At 39.5% G+C, this 21,237-nt stretch overlaps 1 protein-coding gene across 6 annotated transcripts in view; it reads left to right on the top strand.

The window, feature by feature from the left end:
* The window catches only part of AKAP9 (A-kinase anchoring protein 9), a 118,973-nt gene that overhangs the window by 30,259 nt on the left and 67,477 nt on the right, over window positions 1–21,237 (top strand). For 3 of the 6 annotated variants that reach the window (XM_048510853.1, XM_048510856.1, XM_048510851.1), the window contains exons 4-17: window positions 444–497; window positions 863–1,030; window positions 5,250–5,405; window positions 7,778–7,975; window positions 9,780–12,215; window positions 13,701–13,881; window positions 14,181–14,260; window positions 15,198–15,303; window positions 15,620–15,717; window positions 16,855–16,948; window positions 17,657–17,855; window positions 19,035–19,125; window positions 19,899–19,973; window positions 20,822–21,172. In XM_048510853.1, the coding sequence (XP_048366810.1) occupies window positions 444–497; window positions 863–1,030; window positions 5,250–5,405; window positions 7,778–7,975; window positions 9,780–12,215; window positions 13,701–13,881; window positions 14,181–14,260; window positions 15,198–15,303; window positions 15,620–15,717; window positions 16,855–16,948; window positions 17,657–17,855; window positions 19,035–19,125; window positions 19,899–19,973; window positions 20,822–21,172 (4,287 nt within the window). The remainder of the gene's footprint in view (window positions 1–443; window positions 498–862; window positions 1,031–5,249; window positions 5,406–7,777; window positions 7,976–9,779; window positions 12,216–13,700; window positions 13,882–14,180; window positions 14,261–15,197; window positions 15,304–15,619; window positions 15,718–16,854; window positions 16,949–17,656; window positions 17,856–19,034; window positions 19,126–19,898; window positions 19,974–20,821; window positions 21,173–21,237) is intronic. The other 3 variants (XM_048510852.1, XM_048510854.1, XM_048510855.1) reach the window with 3 other exon arrangements.

The raw sequence follows: 21,237 nt of genomic DNA, 5'->3' as shown, positions 1-21,237 counted from the left end.
GCATGTATTGTGTTTCTAATACTGTTTTGCTAGTAAATTATCTGTCTTTTAGTAGATGGACTTAGTGGAAACTTTGGATCATCTTTTCTGTCCTATACTGAAATTATCTTTGGACAATATAATATTGATGTTATTGGTATATAAGTTTACCTAGCCGTGATGTCATTGTTTAAATGCAAAGGTTTTGCATGGCTCACTGCTCTGTATACTTAAATAATGGATATGAAACGCCTGTAATTATATGAGTGCTTATCCAAAATCCCTCCCTTTTCTTTGGTGTTTTATGGCAATGTTCATTGTTATGTCTAACTCTCCCAAGAGCTGTTAACAGACGGAACTATGACTCTGCCTAAATCAGGCAAAAGTTAAAATGTAATTAGACAAAGACTAGAAATTAAGTTAAATATTAAATTGTGATGCATCTAGCAATTGTTTTTATACAGGTAAATGGTTGCGGTTTTTTGACGAGAACAGAGGTACCTGCAGACTTTATCAGGGTATTGTATTGAACATTAAATCGTGGCATTGAATATGAAAACACTAAATGCTTTGTGATGGGAGATATCAAAAGTACTAACCGTTTCTCTTTTGCTTGCATGCCATATAAATTTACTAGCATACGCAGTCTCTACGTGTATGCTGTCACTTCTATAACATTTGGGAGACAAAATTCTGTTTGAAATTGCGACTTGCGGTACTGCTGTGTTGTCACTGCTCTTGACAAGCAAATTATATTAACAAAGGTTTCCATAGCAATGTTCTAAAGAGTTATCTCCTGACAAGAATGAAATGGTTTTAAGTATCCTCATGTTGAACAAACCCTGTGATGTGGCGGACTGTTAAGGAACTTGGATTGGTTTAGGAAGAAGAATTTGGATTTGGAGAGAATTCTGAGCTTGGGATGCAGCATTCTCTGACACGGCTGGAGATGATGGAGAGTGAATTGGCTGGAAAACAACAAGAGGTTGAAGAGCTAAGCAGAGAGCTAGAAGAAATGAGGGCAGCATATGGTACAGAAGGATTGCAACAGGTATAATGACCTTATGCTGCTTTCTGCATGCTTCATAATAACATAGACAATCCTTCATTATTGCCTAGCATGGTTAAAGATAACTTTGAGTGTGCAGGAGAAGAACTTTTGTTAATGGTGTTTGTTAATTGATAATGTTTTTTGCTTTTTAAGAAAATCCCATTTGTCTACCTCTTTTTCATTCTTTTCAGTTCAGTATTTCTGCATTTCTGCATTTGGGGGCAGTAGTAATGGCAATAGGAACACCTGCATTTGGGGGGCAGTAGTAATGGCAATAGTCCTCTGTTCAGAAGGCTAACAGTTGTTTTGGAAACTGGCCCGTTTCTGCTCCATTATGTGCACTGTGACAGGGTTACGCTTTTTTGCAGGTTGTTTTCCCAACTGAGCCAGTGACAGAATTGAATTACTAGTCTAAGACTGTGTACGCCTGATTTATTTACTCAAGGTAACTAATAAAAATAGCTTCAATAGAAAATGGAAGGCTGAGGACTGGCACTTCACTCTGGTGTGGGAAATTAATACTGATGTAGTTTCGCTGAGGCTGATAGATTGAGAGGCTCTCTTTGTACTTTGGGAGGACTATGGCCCCTTCTGTACATGCAGAATAGTGCACTTTCAATTCACTTTTGCAATTGTTTGCAAGTGAATTTTCCTATTCCGCACAGCTGCAAAGTGCATGGCAAGTGGATTGAAAGTGCATTATTCTGCATGTGCAGAAGGGGCCTTAGTATGGATAGTAGTTTTGAAGAGGGCGTGTGTGTGTGTGTGTGTGTGTGTGTGTGTGTGTGTGTGTGTGTGTGTGTGTGTGTGTGTGTGTGTGTGTGTGTGTGTGTGTGTGTGTGTGTGTTGGCTTCCATATGAGGATTTTGTCCATGTGACCAACAGGATACCTCTGCAGGATACCTGGAGGGGTTTGGGGAGGGAGTGGAAGCTTCTGCATGGCATCATGCTCTTTCTAAACATGTCTTCTTGTGCTTTCAGGGCTTTTCCCTTTAAGCTGGAACAACTTCCTTTGCTCCAGCTGAAAAGGAGGAATGGCAGGGTGGCAGCAGGGGGGCTACCAGAAGAGTCTCTGCATAGAAGTTTTGCCTATAGCCAGCCCAGAAAGGGGCAGGGCAGAGCTTAGCTTCAATGTCAGAGTTAAGCCCCTTGCCCAGCCTGTCAATGAACGTTTTAATTTTTGCTCCCAGCTGCAGCATTAAGCCATTCCTAGCTGCTCTTCTTAGCTGCTCTTGAGCTATTGCTCAGCTAGGATTCAGGAATGAATACTTAAATTTGGTGATCAGAGCTGTGAGCAGACAAGACTTCTCTACAGACTTTCGACAAAATTGAAAAACACCAAAGTTTTGTAGAAAAAAGTAAAATTTTAAAAAATACATGGGGGAGGCGGTTAAAAAAATCCTAAACAATAGAAAGAGCACATGTAGCTTTAAGAAACAGAAGCTCTCACTGACGGTTGCATTCTAGGCTTACTTTTTTCAGTAAAAGGCAGGAGCAAGGGGCAGGGCCCTTTCCAGGGATGTTTTAACCTCTGAGGGAGGATTTATCAGGACCAGGCCTGCAGTGGCGTCACGCCAACGGGGCCAGATGAGGTGCAACGCCCCAGGCGGAGCAGCAGAGGGGGTGTGGCCGGGCTGTAGAGGGGCCATAGTGGGGCTTTTCGGGGTGGGGTGGATGGCAGGGTGCAGGGCACGCGCACGCCCCAGGCACAGTTCCCCCTTGCTTTGGCTGATTCCGCATGGGCCAAAAATAGCTGTATGAAAACAGTGTGGAAGCAGTATAAACCCTTCTACACCATTTTAAACCCTTTTACACCATTTTCACACTGCTGTTTTTGGCCCATGCAGAATCAGCCTTTGCCTCTGCAAGCCTGTCAGCAACCACTGCGTGACTTGATTTTACCTGACTTGCATGCCTCACTTATGCCTGTCTGCTTTCTACTGTACAACAGCAGCTGCCCTATGCAAGCCAGTTTTGTATACTGGTAAGAGCATAACATAGGCAGCAATTCAGAAAATCTTTTAAATGCCTTTATTCTTTCCTATTAATCATAGTAGGTTAAGGTAACTCAAATTCTTAAGACCCAAGCATTCAGCTATCTTAATCTACTGGGGCTAATAGGAAAGAATAATGGCACTGAAAAGATTTTCTGAAATGCTTCCTCAGTACGTTGGGTAACGATGTGCCAGTCACATACTTACAGCCTAACCTACCTCGCAGGGTTGTTGTGGGGATAAAAATTATATAAGGAGAGGGAGAGGAAAATTATATAACTTGCTTTTGTTCCCACTGTGAAGGAGGGCAGGATATGAATGAAGTAAAACTATAAAAATAGCTTGAGGTGGAAGGCAGAGAATGGCTGAGAAGGTGAGACTGAGGCAGGGAAAGAGGAGAGGATATGGTAGTTGCCAGAAGGAAGGAGCGGGGAAATAATACTGGTAGGGTGATACAGGGGAAAGTGATGTGCCTTGCCACAAGTCCTTGAGGGTTCCCTACTGTGCCAGTGGGTGTGGTAGATAGTTGGCTGTTTTGTGGGAAGGAGAGAAAAAAGCAGGGAAGGGAAGAAGCAATGGGGACTTTCAGGAAAGACTAAGAGGAAATAGTGGGGGGGGGACGAGATGACCCCTCAAGTTCTTGCAGGTTCCCACTTGTAATTACCTACAAAAGTTATATTTTTAGGATGTTATACATTTTCCGGGTTGTATGGCCATGAAGTTGCCAGCCACAGATGCAGGCGAAATGTCTGGAGAAAATACTACTGGAATACAGCCATGCAACCCAGAAAATCCAGAAAATCCTAGTGTTTCCGGCCGTGAAAGCCTTCTACAATACAGTTATAAGTTTGTTTGATTCTGTCATTTTACATTTTAGGAGATCTCTGAAAAAGATATCTGGGAAAGCCATATTTTCAGTTGTGAATTGATCACTGTGTTAATTGCTTGTATGAGGTGTTAACTGATAGGTTGTCTAGCCTTGAACAAGCTGTGTGCTCTTACATTTTTTCTGCCTTGTAGCTTGTTATTTTTCAGTGAGAGGTAAACAAGAAACATGCTTTTAATTTTATGTTGAAAGAAAATTTTGTTTGGTTTTTTTTAATCCCTTTTTATGTTGAAGTTGGAGTTTGGAAGCCTATGAGTTGACCCAAGTTTTATGGAACAGAATACTTCCTAGATTTTTACATAGTAAACAAATTTATTTTTCTCATCGACCTTTGCCATGCCTGAACTTTCAGAGGTCCTGTGTCTTTTTTCTTCATTTAGCATTCCATGTTTCTGTTTTGTAGCACTGAAAGAAAAAAATTGCTTAAAAGTAATTGAAAAATAATTTAACTAAATGACATTGTGTAGCTGAACATTTGTACAGAAAGCATAAATATCTGATTGTCTCACATAGAAGTTAGAAATACAGCTATGTAAGTACACGTTTGGCATGCTGTGATACTGAATAATATCAGAGGATGTTTATTTTAATGTAGCTAGAAGTTTTTGCATTAGCCTTGTTTTAATTTAGAACCTCAGTGCCTAAGCAGTGGAAAACAATTAATTTGTACAATTGCACTCCTCACTTTTATAATATCTAGTACTATTGTTTAGATATAGCATTCTTGTGTAACTTGTTTAGATATAGCATTCATTTATTTGTAATTCTGTATAATGTGTGAAAACTGGATGGTATACGCTAATGGCCCCACTGAGTGACAGGGCAGATTGAAGGTGAGGCTGGACCCTTCCCCAATTCTGCTTGACACCTTCCTCCTCTACTTTCCCATCATCATTTCTCAATATTTCAACCCTCATTGAGGCCTTGGAACTTGGCAGAGAAAGTTGTGGGACCTGGTCTGCTTTTCCAGGTCTGGTCCAGCTCATAGTTCCCCTAAAATTCAACCCAACCTCCAGGCTCTGAGGAACAGGCAAGGGACCACTTCTTTCTTCCAAATTCAAAGCTTGTTTGGGTTATAAGCAAGGGAAGCAGCGCAAGACCTTTTGCCAAATTCCTTTTGCCTGGAACTTTTGTTTTACTTTAAATTCTGATTTAATATTGTCTACTCTTCTCTGAAATATTTCCAGCGTACTATTTCAGGTATCTCTCCCAAGCTGTGCTTTCCAATATAAAGAGTTTTCAGTAAATATTAGGATTTTATCAAACTGTAATTAGTCATGGTGTGCTTTCCACAGACCAAAATTAACTATTTTAAAGTTCACACTTTAACTTCTCCTAGCTACAGGAATTCGAGGCTGCTATCAAAAAAAGAGACGACATTATCACACAACTCACTTCTAATCTTCAACAATCACGGAAAGAGAAAGATGAAACCATGAGGGAGTTTTTGGACTTGACTGAACAGAGTCAGAAACTGCAGATTCAGTTTCAACATGTAAGTTAGCATGATCACAGACTTTTTTGTTATTCATTATCAATTTAACTATGGTCATGCCACAAAACATCGTGTGTGTTCCTTTTCCTGTGGGAAATTGCCGTGGTTAGTAAGAGAAAGAGGTTGGATCCATCGGCTCTGTTAAGTGGGTTGAAAGTATTTAGCCTGGAAACCAAATGCGATCATCTTTCTTATGAAGATCCCTTTTGGTACCCAAAATCAACCCTGTTCATTAATTTCAGGAGGAAAGATTCTCTCTCTATGGATTGGAATACAACCATTTGATAGATGTGAAATAGCATTGAACTCTCAAGTGTGAGAACTGTCATTCAAAAAGGGAAAAGTAGGGGGGGAAAGGACTGGATTGATTTCTTGTCTTCTCCATCCTACAGTGATCCGCCATCCCTTACCCACACAGATTTTAATAGAAAAATATTTCCATATTTGTAGTGAGTTTCTGTTGAGCAATATTTTCAGAATTGTGTTTTCCAACCCTTCAAGATGTTTATTTAGATTACTGATATCATTAGGCAGTTACTTTTGGAAGTATTAACCTCGAATCCTCTCTTAAAGGATTTAAATTCATGCCAACAACTTTTCAGGGAAAACAAAATATATGCCTGCCATAATTATATAAATAATAAATAAGTCCTTTATTGTGCCACTGAAACTTTGAAACTTCCTCCCCAACTTCCTCCCCAAGACAAATTCTCTTTCCCTCTGTTGGTGTCTTTCACCAACAGGTGAAGACTTTTTTGTTTCATCTGGCATACTTGCAAAAGTGGCTTTTCTAGTGTTGTTTGTTTATGTGTTATATTGTATATTGACAATTTAAATGTTGAAAATTTTGACAATTTGTATACCGACAATTTAAATGTTTTAATATTTTATGTTTGTTGCATTGTCAACCCTAATTCAGTGGAAAAACAACAAGACATTTAAATATTTAACAAATAATTAACAAATAATATACTGTATGTATTGAATTGAACGTCAGTTCTTTATCTGTTAAATATAATTGAGGAAAAATAATGTGTTAATTATAGCCAAAACTTCTATGCAGTTTCATACCAGAACTGAAACACAATCTAAAACACAGCATTTTTCAGTATTAGCACAGTTTTATAACATCATGGCTAATCAGGTAATCCTGCTATAATGTTACTGGAACCACTGCTTGGTTATTTAGCATGATTGTCATATACATTAACAGAAGGATGCCAACCTCCAGATGGGGGCTGAAGATCTCCCACTTTTATAATTGATCTCCAGATGACAGGGTTCAGGTCTCCTGGAGAAAATGTTTGTGTTGGAGGTGGACTGGATGGCACTGCACGCTACCAAGGTCCCTCCTCTCCCTCCCCAGGCTCTACTCTCAAAATCTCCAGGTATTTCCCAACCTAGAGCTGGCAACAGGGACGGAGTGAGGGGGAAGTGTGCCTGGTGCTTGCACGCGCCCTGCGCCCCTCCAAGCCCCCAAAATGCCACGTCCCGGAACGCCTCCGCAGGGGGTGCCTGGTATGTTGTACCCCGCCCCCTTGGCGCCACGCCTCTGGCTGGCAACCCTAATTAAGAGGCACTGAAACATTCCTTTCTTACTGGACATAGTGCGTAACAGACTTCTCTCTGTGATACACCTCTTAAGATGACAGCCGCAAATGCAGGCAAAACGTTAGGAACAAGATCTACCAACCATGGCCACACAGCCTGGAAAACCCACCACAACCGGTTGAATCCGGCCATGAAGGCCTTCGACAATACATTAACAGACTATAGTTCAGAATTTTGGTTAGGTTTTAAAGGTATGGTCATGGTAACTGCTACGACAAGACTGTTCGTCCAGATTATTTGTCACCTGAATGGAAGAGTGGCAGCAAGGAGGAGTGAAATTGGTTCTGGAGAAAACCAAACTGAGTGTTGCCCATGGCACTACAAGCCACCTCTGCGGGAGCCACTCAGTTCAGCAGCAGCAGAAGTGGACATTTGCTCACCTATTACTTCTCTCCCAAACTTGTAGTAGTGCTAGAGGCAATTGGTGAACCAAGTATCATCGCTGATGAGGAGTCTGAGCTCAGTGGCCCTTAAGGCATTGGCAGGCCAGTTGAGCCTGGGCTCTGCTTGCTCCTGCATACCTGTGGCCTTCAGGGTAGCGACCCACCAGAATAGTCATCAGCATCTTAGATGCCTCACAAAAGCAAGCCCTTAAATGCAAGTGTGTGTTTGGAGGGGAGAGGAGTTTTCAGCATAATTTACACCTTGTTATCTTTATGAGACATAAATGAAGAATACAGAATGGTGTTTTTTCACCTCTCTAGTTTGACTATTGGTATTCAAGCAGTATTAAAAGCTTAATCTATTCTTCTGTGTACAAGTTGCAGGCAAGTGAAGCCCTAAGGAATACTAGTCATAGCAGCACAGCTGCTGACTTGCTGCAGACCAAACAACAGATCCTTGCGTATCAACAGCAGCTTGAAGAACAAGAGCAGCTATTGAGGAGTTACCAGATGAAGAATGAAGACTTTGAAATGCAAGTTTCCTTTCTGCAGCAGAGAATAGCTGGCTTTGAAATGGTATGTTTCTCATTAATAATATTATTGTTCTTGAAAGGAGGGAGACTCTTTCAGCATCGTGTGTGGGTGTGCCTAGTTATTGCAGCATACAAAATCCTTCATGCATATGTAGATGGAAAGTGTTTCGATGAGAAAGTTTTTTACATTTACTTTTATTTTATATAGAATCTCGAAATGGGTTAGTAAGCAAAAGAAATTTAATTGCATCAGTCCAGTGATGAATATTTAAAATACATTGAATATTGGGCATCAAATAGCATTTGTGCTATTTTTCAAAAAGGCATATTACTTATATAGTTTCATGCAAATATTTTACGTGACTTTTTTACATTGATCATTCGTTAGAGAAACTAGTTCACTCCTAGGTCAGTAGCAGATGTAGTGCACACAAGCAGCTTGTAACCCTTGTTTTGAATATTTCATGGTCAAGCAAAGGTTTACTGGTTGTGGTGGGTTTACTGGGCTGTGTGGCCGTGGTCTGGTGGATCTTGTTCCTAATGTTTCGCCTGCATCTGTGGATGGCATCTTCAGAGGTGTATCACAGAGGGAAATCTGTTATACACTGTGTCCAGTATGTAGGAACAAGATCCACCAGACCACAGCCACACAGCCCAGTAAACCCACCACAACCAGTTGAATCCAGCCGTGAAAGTTTTCGACAATACACTAAAGTTTACTGTTGATTAAGGCAGGCAACAGGGATCAATGTTCTAGACTGGAGGAAGAATGCAATCCTGTAGCCCAGAGGCGTAGTGCCAGGGGCGTGGTGAGGGCGTTCCGGGGGTGGGATGGGGCAGACAGGGGCGTGGCAGGGGCGGAGGATGCACCAGTGCACCGGGCGCTTCCCCCCCTTGCTCCGTCCCTCTGTAGCCTCTCTTTCTTTGTTTAGTCATGATTCAGGGATGGAGAGCATCTTGTCGGTAAACTTGCCTTTGTTGGTTTTATTTGGTTTATAATTTATTATAATTTCAGCTAAATTCGGACTCTGCTGAAGTAGTATATCGTGGAACTTAAAAGCCTTTGGGTCATCACTGAGGTTCTGCTGCTCCTCAAACCCCAAACTTATGCAAGCTTATGCAAGCTTCTTGCAACAGGAATAACTCTGTGCATATGTCCCTCATTCTGCCGCCCAGTGCCATTCTGCCACTGTTTCCGCACGAGCGGAATACAGCATCCCAGAGATGCTAAAAACAGCGTCCCTGGGGAGGGGTTCACACGGGCGATGCAGCAGCGGTGGCCTTGCAACCCCCGAGCGGCGCGAAGCTGCTGTTTCCAAACCTCACTCCCTGAGTGAGGTTTTTCGGAAACAGCGGCTTCTAACCGCTGCTGTGCGAACGGCAGCAGCTGGAAGGTGCCATTTCTTCCCCCCCCTTTCCTGAATGCCTTACCGTCCCTCTGACCTTCCGGCGCGTCACCCAGTCCAGGGGAGACGCCCCCCCCTGCTGTCGCTCAGGGCAGGGGGGGTGTCCTCTGGCCTGGGCGACGCACTGGAAGGTCGGAGGGACGGTAAGGCGTTCGGGGGATGACGTAGCCTCCGCGCAGGCTGCACCGTCCTCCCCGCCCCTACCGGGACCGTCCATGTGAACGGTCCCGGGGGGGTGTCGGCGTCATTTACGCCGACACACCCCTGCAACGTGGTCTTTGAGTGGCATGATGTGCAAAATGTATCTCATTCTATGCATGATGTATTTCATTCTATGCATGAAAATATTATCTCATATCATTTGCATGAATGTAGAGATTTATGTCAACAGATGTCAAATGTAGAGATGTAAGAAAACCTGGCAATGTGTTTGTATTGCAGGAAAGGAAGCACATAGCTGAAGAAGATTCTGTTAAGAAGAAACTGCAAGAAAAAGAAATAATTATTGAAAAATTAGAAGCAAAAATAAGAGAAGAAGAAGAAAACGTAGTGGGTCTTCAGAAGAAAGTATCAGCTGCTGAGAAATCTACTGAGGAATTAAAAGCAGAGATTTTACAAAAGAATACAGAGGTTCAGCATATGAGAACAGAACTAACAAGTTCAAAGCAAAAAGAAAAACAGTGTTCTGGTGAAATAAAACAATTAATGGGAACTGTGGAAGAACTGCAAAAGCGTTGTCATAAAGATAATCAGCATGAGAAGGACATTATGCAAAGAATGGAACACGAAGCTCAGAGACGGCTTGCAGAGCTGCGGGCAGAACTGGAAGAAGTACACGGTCAGCAGATAGTACACATGAAGCAAGAGTTGGTAAGAGAACATACAAAAGAGATTGAAAAGCTTCTTGCCCAACAAAAAGCAGATCTGGAAAGGACTTTGAATTTAAGTTCTGGTAATACTAATGACGACCAAATACACTTAATGAACATTGCAATTAATGAATTGAATCTGATGCTGCAAGACGCTAACTACCAGAGAGAAAAGACAAGGCAGGATTTGTCACAACAGCTTGAAGAAATGACCTCAGAAAAGTCTTCTCTGAAAAGTCAAATTGAAGATCTTTGTCAAGACCTAAGCCTTGCAAGAGAACAGATTCAGAGAGCCCAGAAGACTATAAAGGAAAAGGAAACCAAGTTACACCAATCTGAAGGGTTACTGAACTCTGTCGAAGATCTAAAAGCAGAACTTGCTTCTGCGGCGGAGGTCCAGAAAGAACTAGAATTAAAACATGAGGCAGAAATTACAAATTACAAAATAAAACTTGACATGCTAGAAAGAGAGAAGGTTGCTGTTTTGGACAGGATGGCTGAATCTCAAGAGGCTGAACTAGAGAGACTAAGGACTCAGCTGTTGTTTAGCCACGAGGAAGAACTGTCGAAACTTAGAGATGATTTACAGCAAGAGCACCGAATAAACACTGAAAATCTTAAAGATCATTTACGTACGCAACATAAACAGCAGCTAGATGGGTTGCAAAATGAAATGACTAAGAAGATTGAAGCTGTGAAGTCTGAAAATGACGATTTAATAGTAAAACAGAATCAGCTCATTTTAGAAATATCAAAGCTAGAAGATTTGCAGCAAGCCATGGTCAATTCGAAATCTGAAGAAATGATGCTCCAGATCCATGAACTCCAGAAAGAGATAGAAATTCTTAGACAAGAAGAAAAAGAAAAAGGTGCTCTGGAACAGGAAGTTCAGGAATTGCAACTCAAAATGGAGATATTGGAAAAGCAGATGAAGGAAAGAGAGGATAGTCTTCAAGAAAAATGTACCTTGCTTGAAATGCAAAATACAATTCTTGAAGATGAAAATAATGCCCTGCAAGAGAAATTTAAAAAATATGCTGTGATGAATACAGAAGAAAGTTTTATCATTGATAGTATTAGTCCAAATCCACAGGACTTTGATTTGCAAAAGAGAATAGAAGACCTGGTAGCAGAAAATGAGAAGCTTGTAGAACAAGGAATTTTACTCAAAGAAGAGATTGAAGAGCAAAAGAATTCTCTTTCATTTGCTGAGAAAAACTTTGACCATAAGTATCAGGAACTTGGGGAAGAATATGTTTCTCTACTAAGAGTAAAATCTGATTTAGAAAAAAGCAAGAATGAGCAAGAGGTTGAATACAAATCCAGACTCCAAGCACTGACAGAAGAGATTGAGCACTTACAGAGAGATAAGCCAGATATGCAAAGCTCAGTCCTTCACGGTAAGAGAGAGAAAATGTTAAGATCAGAGACGTTTGATATTGAGGAGATTGTAGAAAAAGATACCACAGAACTTATGGAAAAACTTGAGGTAACTCAACGTGAGAAGCAAGAGCTTTCATTGAAACTTTCAGATCTCTCTGAAGAATTAATGTTGAAGGACAATGAAATCTGTCAATTAAGTGAAGAAATTAAATCTCTAAGGCAAGATAAAGATTTCATTTCAGCACAGTGTAAAGAACTGGAACTCATTCTTAGCCATAGACAGGGAGTGAATATGAAAATTTGTGAACCTAAGCCATACTCCACTGAGGGGACACAGGTGGACGTTACCACACTCACTAAACCTGTTAGTTTAAAATCTGTTTCATGTAAAGAATATGGCAATACAATCGCAGAAAGAGAAGAAAAACTGGCACCAAGCAAAAGCGTAGTTCTTCATATTCCAGTGGAAGACGCAATTCAGCAGAAGCTGAATCCAGAGCCACTATCATTAGTGGATGATTTACACCAAATGAGCGCCGGATTAGCAGCAGTCCCTTCACATGTGAGCCTTGTGCAAACAGAAAACAAGCTTCAGGACCAACTAGATATGCTAAAATCTGAAAAGGTATTTATCTCTGCCTATCCTTTTTGTATGCATACTTCATGATGAATCAGTATCATGTCTTAGTTAATGTTTATTAACCATGAAAGTTTGTGTTATGTGTATACCTTAAAAAACATTGAGACGATGTACACATTTTTTAATCTACTATATGAAAATAGAAAATACATGCCCCACAGCATGAAACACAAAGGATTTTTTAAAACAATCACATGCGTTCATTGTGATAGCAATTTAGTGTAGCGAGTAATACTTGTTGGCGTTCAGAGAAAGAAGGAATGCTACTTTTGACGAGACTTTTTGTCCTTTGCCACCTTTGAGAGTCGGTGGTTCTTGGAGTGTGCGTGTGGGGGAAAGTTTTTTGGAAGCTTGTAAGGAGTTGATAAAGAATATCCCCCAAATACCTTTCCATCTTCCCTTGGAGTAAGACAGAATATAATTTGATAGTTGATTGTACACAGCATTGAAGTTTAATGGAATTTTTGAAATGACTTGCTCTCTTCAGTTTGCTTCCTTTATACAGAAATGTTTTGCTGTTTTCAGAATTGCTGATGTTAAAGTTATTTATTCAACTTATCACTGAAGGTTAAGCATGAAAGTGGATTGCATTCCCTTCTATTTTCAGTGAAGATCCAACTATACAAAGAATTTGGGCTTGAAATAATTCGAGTATTATACAGTGCTGGTAGTACCAGAAGTCACAGCAAAAATTCAATATAAATGCTGACACTGAATAACAATTGAGTAATGAAATAAATTTCAAGCCAGATGCCATTCATTCTCATTCTTTTGGTTCAGATGTTTGGAATTCTGGTATGCATAGTGTCCCTTGGAAACAGGTGCATGAAATACTGTCTGACCCAATTCAAATAAAGTGTTGTTTCCTGATGGTGATTTTCGGGGCATGGCGTTCCACTGTTCAGCTGCTTGGACTGAACTCGTATATTTGTGAACATGCTGGGTCTGGTATTAGCTCCTTTTGGTATGACTATATCCACAAATGTCCTTATGTATGTAAGAATTTCAGATATTGTGAAAATGAGAAACACTATTTTCTTCATCTTTGCCTCAGTGTATCTTGATTTTACCATTTGTCCCTGTAAGAAACTAAGAACTCAGTCTGGTCATTCAGTCTGCTGAGGTTTTAAAACAGAGGACCATTTGAGATTAAGTTCTCCCTCAGATTTGTTCCAAAGTTGTTTTTTTAATTTCCTACATTGTGGAGCCCAGAGGAAGGCCAACAATTTTGCTGACAAATAAATGGTACAACTATAGAGATTATGATTACGTTTTCTCTAAGGAAACAGGGTTTGCAAATATCATACTAGGGTAATCTGTAGAGAGGCATATTGGAAGCCAATTTTACTACACGTGCTTGGATTACTGCCTTGTAAAATAATTTAACATGCTGAACTTTTTAACTCTATCAAAGCAGTTACTCATAAAATAGATTTTTTTTGAAAGCTGACACTGTCTCTTTCTACTCAGAGTGATTTAAAGCTGCAGATGGAGGCCCAACGCATTTGTCTGTCTCTAGTTTATTCTGCTCACATGGACCAAGTGCGTGAATACATGGAGAATGAAAAGCAAGACGCACTATCTGCTCTTAAGGAGGAGCTCCAGGTTCACCATGCACAAGAGCTGTATGAGCTTCAGAAAAACCAGCAGGGTAATCAAGTCACTTTATCACTTTATATTTTGGATTCTATGTTCAAGTTCAGTAGCATCTTAGAAATCAATAAGGTTTTCTGGGTATGATCTTTTGAGAGTCAGAGTTGAGGGAATATTGATTCTTAAGCTTGCACCCTGAAGATCTTGGTGATCTCCAAGGTACTACTAGACTTGAATCTAGCTTTTCTACTGGAGACCAACATGGCTACACTTTGAAACTATTTTGTATTCTGCTAAAGAACAAGGCTATAAAATAAGGTATTATAAACCACTTTCAGTGCCAGTTTGTCTTTACAGATGAAGAAGACCAATCTGTATCTGTGCATCTAGAAGGGCTTAGCAAGAAAATAGCTGAAGAATGTTCCAAGATTAATCAGGTAAGAAACATTTTTCCATAGGATAATTTAAAATCTCCATTTTGATTGCTGCTCTAACTTTTTAAAGGTTTCGTCATACTATGCTCTCATCTAATCAGCTTTTAGTGTACACTAGAAAAACCAAAATAATATAGATGAATCTCATGAAACAGTGAAATATTGCAGACCCCTGAATTTTAAGGTTGACTGCAGGTCAGGGGGGGAAAAAGTCCTGTCACTTTATTAGAGGTTTCGTAAGTGGAAGTGGGCAGCTGAAACTTAACATAGCATGGAGGTAAATGACATCACCTGAAACATTACAGCCCAGTAAACCTTAGTTAAGGGAACAGAAAAATTTTCTCCAGGCAGTTGGCAATCATACCCACCTCCATCTTCAGGTTCACATTAGGAGGAAAAGTAGTAATCCTGTAATAGTTTTATTGTCTTTTCTGTTTAACTAATATACAGCCCTATATGGGTGGGCGGAGACAAAGGGACTTGAGGGAGTGGCATAACCTTACGCCAGCACTTTTCCCTTCCCTGGGGCACTTACCCCTGCAGAGGAGGCAAATGCGCTGTCAGGCGTCCACTTCTTAGCTCCACTTCTGCAAGACCTGAAAATCTGCGCCATGGGCAGGGCTGCACTGGTGTCCCAGTTGGACACCAGCAGGGGGAAGGGGGGCGTTTCCAAAGGCAGAGCCAATGTCTCGAGGTTTAGGGCTGGGAGCCCAATACCCCTGCTCTTGGAAGTCCTGTAAACCCTATCGAGAGCTTTCTGAAAGCATGTGGTGGTGGATTTTGCAGTTTTGGCTCCCCATGCCCTGGAAAGTCCTTTTGGAGGCAGTGGGATGGTGTCACAGCAGCACCGCATCCCTCCACCAAAGGATTTGGATGGGGCTGTTAATACGATACAATATTAATATATTTTAAAGTCTTTGTTCCTTTCTTTTTTTGACAGTTCCTATGCAGCATTCTTCACGAAAAACCTTCCATTGATCTTGAAGATAATGCTGGGGAGAGAGAGAAATCTAGTACTGTATTAATATCTATAGCTGAAGCACAAGGTAATTCACACCTACACACATCTTCTATTACTACCTTCACTCTTCTTGGCAGCAGCCTTTCTATTAAGAAGTACGAGGTTTTGCTTCTCTCTGGAAAACATTTGAGAATTGTTATTAACAGGAACAGAAATTGGTTATGAAATTTTTTGACAGATCTCTTTACTAGTCTTGAGGGTGGGAATTGTTAGAGATTTGGTAAAATTTGAGACAGACCAGTGGTGAACAGGAAGCTTCATCGACTGTAGATGGAGGGATGAAGGAGAAGTGTGAGGTCAAACTACCCACAAACTAATTAAAATACTTTTCTGCAATATAGCTTTGGAGGGAATGCTGCAAACTATCCTGAGCCAGATATTGGAGGAATACCATAAATTACTTGAATATCATACACAGTTTCTAAAAAACATAACAAAGGTAGGTAACTTTTAGTTATGCCTAGATGTATGGTACATAATCCTGTCATTAAAAAAGATGTTCAATGCCATGGACAGTTATACTCAGTGGTGGCATTCAGCAGGTTTGCAACACTTCGGCAGTTGTTAAATTATTTGAATCCCACCACCAGAACCAGTTGTTAAATTATTTGAATCCCACCTCTGGTTATACTGCTTTAACCCCATTATCTTCAGCCAAATTTGCTGAAAAACGACAGGTTTACTTCTTGAATGTCCTAATCCTGAATTAATGGTGATGGTTCAGATTTTAAGAGCCGCTGAAATATATTCGGCAACAGCCAAAGCGGTGCAACTTTTATTCCCAGATAAGAGATTCAGTATGTGATGATCATCTGAATTACAAGAAAAAGGGTTATCAGGAGAGTTCTCAAACTACCATTTAAGGTGTGTGTTTTTAATGTGATTACATTGTTTGGATTATCTAGTTATAATATCTGTAGTCCAGCCTAATTGTATGTAGGATCCAAATCATGAACTCAAGTAAAAAAAACCCCTCATTCTTATTATAAGGACAACAGTCTATTTTCTAAATCAAACCCAAAAGACATTTAATATATGTGATCAGGTCTCCTGTGTATTTAAATTTTTTTTAAAAGATGCCACGGAAAGGAGACAGTAACTTTGAACGGAGGACCACAGTGCATAACTTTTTATCTCTCCTTCTCTTCAGTGGAATTTTCCTGTCAATTGTTTCCCTGGAGGAGCTTGTCGTTCAATTAAGGAACATGTACAGATACCAGTTTCTCCTTACTTGCTTCCAAAAGGAATTTAGCAGGTTGAGAGATCTAATAACAGCTCTTCAGTGGTTTTTTTATTTGGTCTTTGGAATAACTACTGGTATATACAGGAATCATTGTTCTTAGTGAGACCCATATAGGCAAGATTAGAAAATTGTAATGTCTTTGTTTTTAAAACAATTTTTTTGACACTTTACAGTTAGGAAAACTTTTGTGACTAGTGTTTTTATAAATTTGTTTAACTATATTTTTATTTCATAGTCACAGATTATACTGCAGAATGAAAGTTTTTAAAAAAATGCTATTTTCAGAAAAGGTACAAGTGGTATCGATTTTTTTTTGTGGCTCTGTTTCCCCAGGGTGAAGAGTTAAAGCTGTCATGTGCGGACCATAATGGAAAAGAAATTGGCAATCTCCAACAAAGTTTACATACTCCATCTCAGGATCCTGTTGGTAAAGACACGTGCACACTGTTAACAAACTTGCATAATATAAGTAAACAAACTAGTGTATGACGAAGGGAGCTTTGACTCTCAGGAGCTCATACCATGAAAATGTTGTTGGTCTCTAAGATGTGACTAGACTCACATCTAGACTCACATTAAATGTTAAAGAAATAACTACACAGTGTTTGGGCTCTTCAGTTCCTTCACTGTTGTACTATTCGCTGTTTGTTACTTGCACAGTTGTATACTTCTCTGAGCTATTTATTATGACGGTTAGATCTGCTAATGCTAATCAGCTATTTTGGATGGTGGGAGCAGGAAGAGGTTACACTGGATGTTGGGAGCAGGAAGAGGTTACACTGATGTCGGCCAGATTTCAGTGACTTCCTATCTTTGAAATCATCCTTGTCATTTCTAGAAGTACTAACATCTTGATCTGGGCTGTACTCACAGTTGCTATTCCAGTGCAAGTAACTGTGCATGCACCTTGAAACCTGGATACAATTCAGAACTGAACAGATGATTCACAGTCCCTAGCTGTACTCTTGCAGTTGCCTACATTACCATTATAAAAAGAGATTTAGTCTTTGTGGACTGTTAGAAGGAAAGGATTTTTCAATGCAGTAGTGTTAGGAAACATGGTACCCTGATATTATTGCTTTTTACTTTTCCATTTAAAAAACCTATTAGCGCAATTATGATTTGTTCACGCTAGATCACAAAGTTAGGCCATCTCACTGGGAAGATATGGAGAAGCTTAAATCTCAGCTTGAAGAACAGCATGCGAAAGAAGTTGAATGTCTCAGATCCTATTACCAGCGACAGTTGGAAGAAACTGAGGAAAGATGTACTACAGAGATAACTCATTTGCAGAGTAGACTGCAAGATACCAGTATCCCCGCTGAATGTTTCAGGTACTTCTGGTTTTTCTCTTCCCATTTCTGTCTGTAATGAAGACTACAGTCAAGGCCAGCTTGAGAAATTTTGATGTCCAAGGAAAAATTATTTTTTTCCTCATAATTTTATTTTTTGCTGAAGGGGGCAAAGAATTTTGTTCAACTTTTTGAGTTTTTCCCAGTTCTCACTGTTTTCCATAGAATGAAGTGAGGGAAACTTTGCTTTGTTCACTTCTGTAGGATGGCAGGAAATGAGTAGACAGCAGTTGTTCTCTTACTCTTTCATCCAGACCTAATAGGTTATGTGAAACATCTGTGAAAGGGGAACAGATTGTTCCACAACTCAGCAGCTTTTCCCAGTTAACTCTTGAGTTGAAATGCCCCTGGCCAGATGCTCATTTTGCCTGTTGGTTTGGGTTAGCTCTGAGTTCAGTTTTTACAGCAAGGAAAAGTGTTAACACTCTCAGAAAGTTACTAAAAGTGCATAAAACTTTAATCAGAATAAAGTATTAGGACCCGATCTGTACACTGGAACTTCATAATACCTTGATATCATAGGTTTGGCAAAATGTACGGTTCAAACAAAAGCCAGCTTCTCCAATCAGTCCTTACTTTAGGAAGAAAGGAGAGTGTATGTACAAGCATGAAAAAGAAATGCTAGGATAAGTTTTTGAAATAAAATGTTGTAAGGGAAATTTTTTTAAAATACATTTGAAAATTGAAGCTGAGTGGAATTTTAACAGGAAACATTTTATATTTCAACCTTAAAATATTTCATTTGTGTTGTGTGAAATCGCCCACTTTTCAGTTATATTGTGCTGACAGTCAGATATAAAAATCAAACCATTATCAGTGCAGATGAATAATGTAAAAATCATTCAAAATATAACAATTCCTTAAAGAGACTCAAAGTAAATACTACATAAGGGTAATTGGAGAACGTTTTATATTCTGTATTTTTTTAAAGTGAATATGTTTTTGGTTGTTCCTTTCTCTGGTTTCTTTGAGCATTTGTTCTTTGTGCTAGATTGGGTAAGGGGTTCTTCATTATAAGAGCGTAGCCTGGGATGTGCTTTTAAACAAGCAGCGCACTGTGCCAGTTTGAGGTTAAGAAAAGGAACATGATAATAATTTATTAGAAGAAATGCCATCTTAACATTTATCTGATCATACTACTAATTTTATTTCCCTATTTAGTATTTCCAAGGAATTGCAAGTCAACGAAACACTACATGAAGGAAAGCATGCAGAAAGTAGTCTCCAGCAATTTGGTGGGCAGACAGCAGAGGTACTATGTTCTGGATTCTTTCTTTCTTCGGCGCAATTTTCAGTGTTTCAGGCATAATATTTCTAGAACTAATGATAACCAATCTTAGGCTGAAAAAAGTTGTACACGAAAGTAAAAAGAATATGAGTTAGTTCATATTAAATAAAATGTGGTGGGTCGCACCCTACCATTGCACTCAGCCAACTATGCATTCTTCCTTCCTCTCACACGTGAAGTCTTCCTCTGAATAAGGGCCTCTTCTCTGTACTTGCCTGAACAAAGTGTTAGGTCATTTAATTTTTAAAAACCAAGTTTAAGTGTGCACACATTTAATCAAGAAATGTTAAAAAACATCAACTTTTGCTTGAAGTAAGGTTAGGATACTTCTCTTCCCTCCTGTGATAAAGAATAATTTTATTCTGGACCATAAAGTTATGTTACAGCTTGCAGTGCCAGACAGTGTTTTGTTTATAAGAGAGCCAGCATAAATTAAAAAAAACCAACAACTATATGACTTCCTTGCTGCAAATACAACAATCCTGTAGCACTTTAAAGGTTACAAGTGGCATGGGTGTATTGTCATTTTCATAAAATGCTAAATAAAATAGGCTCTTGTGTATAAAAAATGGAGCACTGAATTTTTGCTTCATTTATTCAAAAACTTAGTGTAGTATTGTAATATTAGTAACAATTACAGCTCTCATGTATTTTCCTTTGGTCATACTGCATGCATCGCTTTACAAACATAAATTTATGCACACGCATTTACAATGATTCTGTTCTTTTTCTTGTAGCTCTCTAATGAAGTTGGCATGATTGAATCCTTGGAAAAACAGTACCAAGAAAAATTATTAGAAGAAGTAGCAAAGGTACAGATTTAATAGAATAATTAGGGTTCTGTACAAGTATCATGCCAGTCTGTGGTTAAGGAAACATAACTGTGATTTGAGACATCTGAATTGACGAACTGTGATTTGCTATAGACTGACAAACTTTAAGTGTGAGGTAAAGGGGATTTGCAAACGATGGTCTAATTTTGGTTTGAAATGATATTTGAATTGACAAATCCAGAGCAACTGCATCTAGAGATGGAAATGTTGAGCAGACGGAAAACCTAAGCAGTTGGCTTACCTTCATAATATTGAAGGCCAGATCTTCTTTTAGACCCTGCATGTTAGACTGGTGGGTGGCTACAGGAAGGTGGAATAGCATGGCGGATAGGGAAAAGATTAGGAAATTGCCTGTTCACCATTTATAGTACCAAAGTTCTTAGCTCTCCACTGACACTTTAATCTGAACATTATGGTATGCTTCTTAGAGGAAGAGTATTCCTCCTTCCTTCCCAACTTGCATGTAAGTTGAAATTTGCATGTAAGTTGAAATTTTGTTCAAGATACATGTGGTTTACATCCTCTGATTCCACACTTCTCTTCCCACTGTTAGCGGTTAGAAGATTCTTATTCAGATTTTAATTATTCCCCTCTGATGCGGATTACCCACCATTGTTCCTTCACTGTTTGTTGCAAAGCAGTTCAGTTGATAGAGTGCCTGCTAAATGCTGCATTGAGTACTCAAAGAATTTAAAGAATAAAATATTGTGTTTTGCTGAATAGCTGTTGCATGTAGGCTAAAGTATACTTCAACAGTTACATTCTTGTGCCAGTGAGAGAGTGCACCCCATTGATAAAAAAATTCCTCTCTGTCTCTATTTGTGTAGGTTGTTGTAACCATGAGTGTACAGTTTGCACAAAAAAATGAACTTGAAAGAATTGCCAATCTAAAAGGAGAAGAGATGTTGATGGAAAATAATTTGAGAAGTGGACAGGAAGAGTTAGATAACCCTGAAGAGTTAGATAGGCATAGAGATGAGAGAAGAGGCTCCAAGAGCGACACAACTAAATCACTTAGCATGGAGATCAGTGAAGAGTGCAGTGAAAGATCATCCACTGATGGACAGTTTCAGCCAAATGTTAACTCTGCTGTGGTGCCAGGACTATGTGAACTTGATTCAAGGTCCCAAACAGATTTCTCTTCAAGTGACAAAGAACTTATACAAAAGACGTCCCAGGTGAGTGCGGTCAAATATCCTGTCATTTTCAGTCTTTTCATATGTTGGATAATACTAACTTGATT

This window comes from Sphaerodactylus townsendi, linkage group LG11 (assembly GCF_021028975.2).
Source record: "Sphaerodactylus townsendi isolate TG3544 linkage group LG11, MPM_Stown_v2.3, whole genome shotgun sequence".
Lineage (NCBI taxonomy): Eukaryota > Metazoa > Chordata > Lepidosauria > Squamata > Sphaerodactylidae > Sphaerodactylus > Sphaerodactylus townsendi.
Note: the sequence above shows the minus strand (reverse complement) of the source record. Positions and strands in the feature narration are given on the sequence as shown.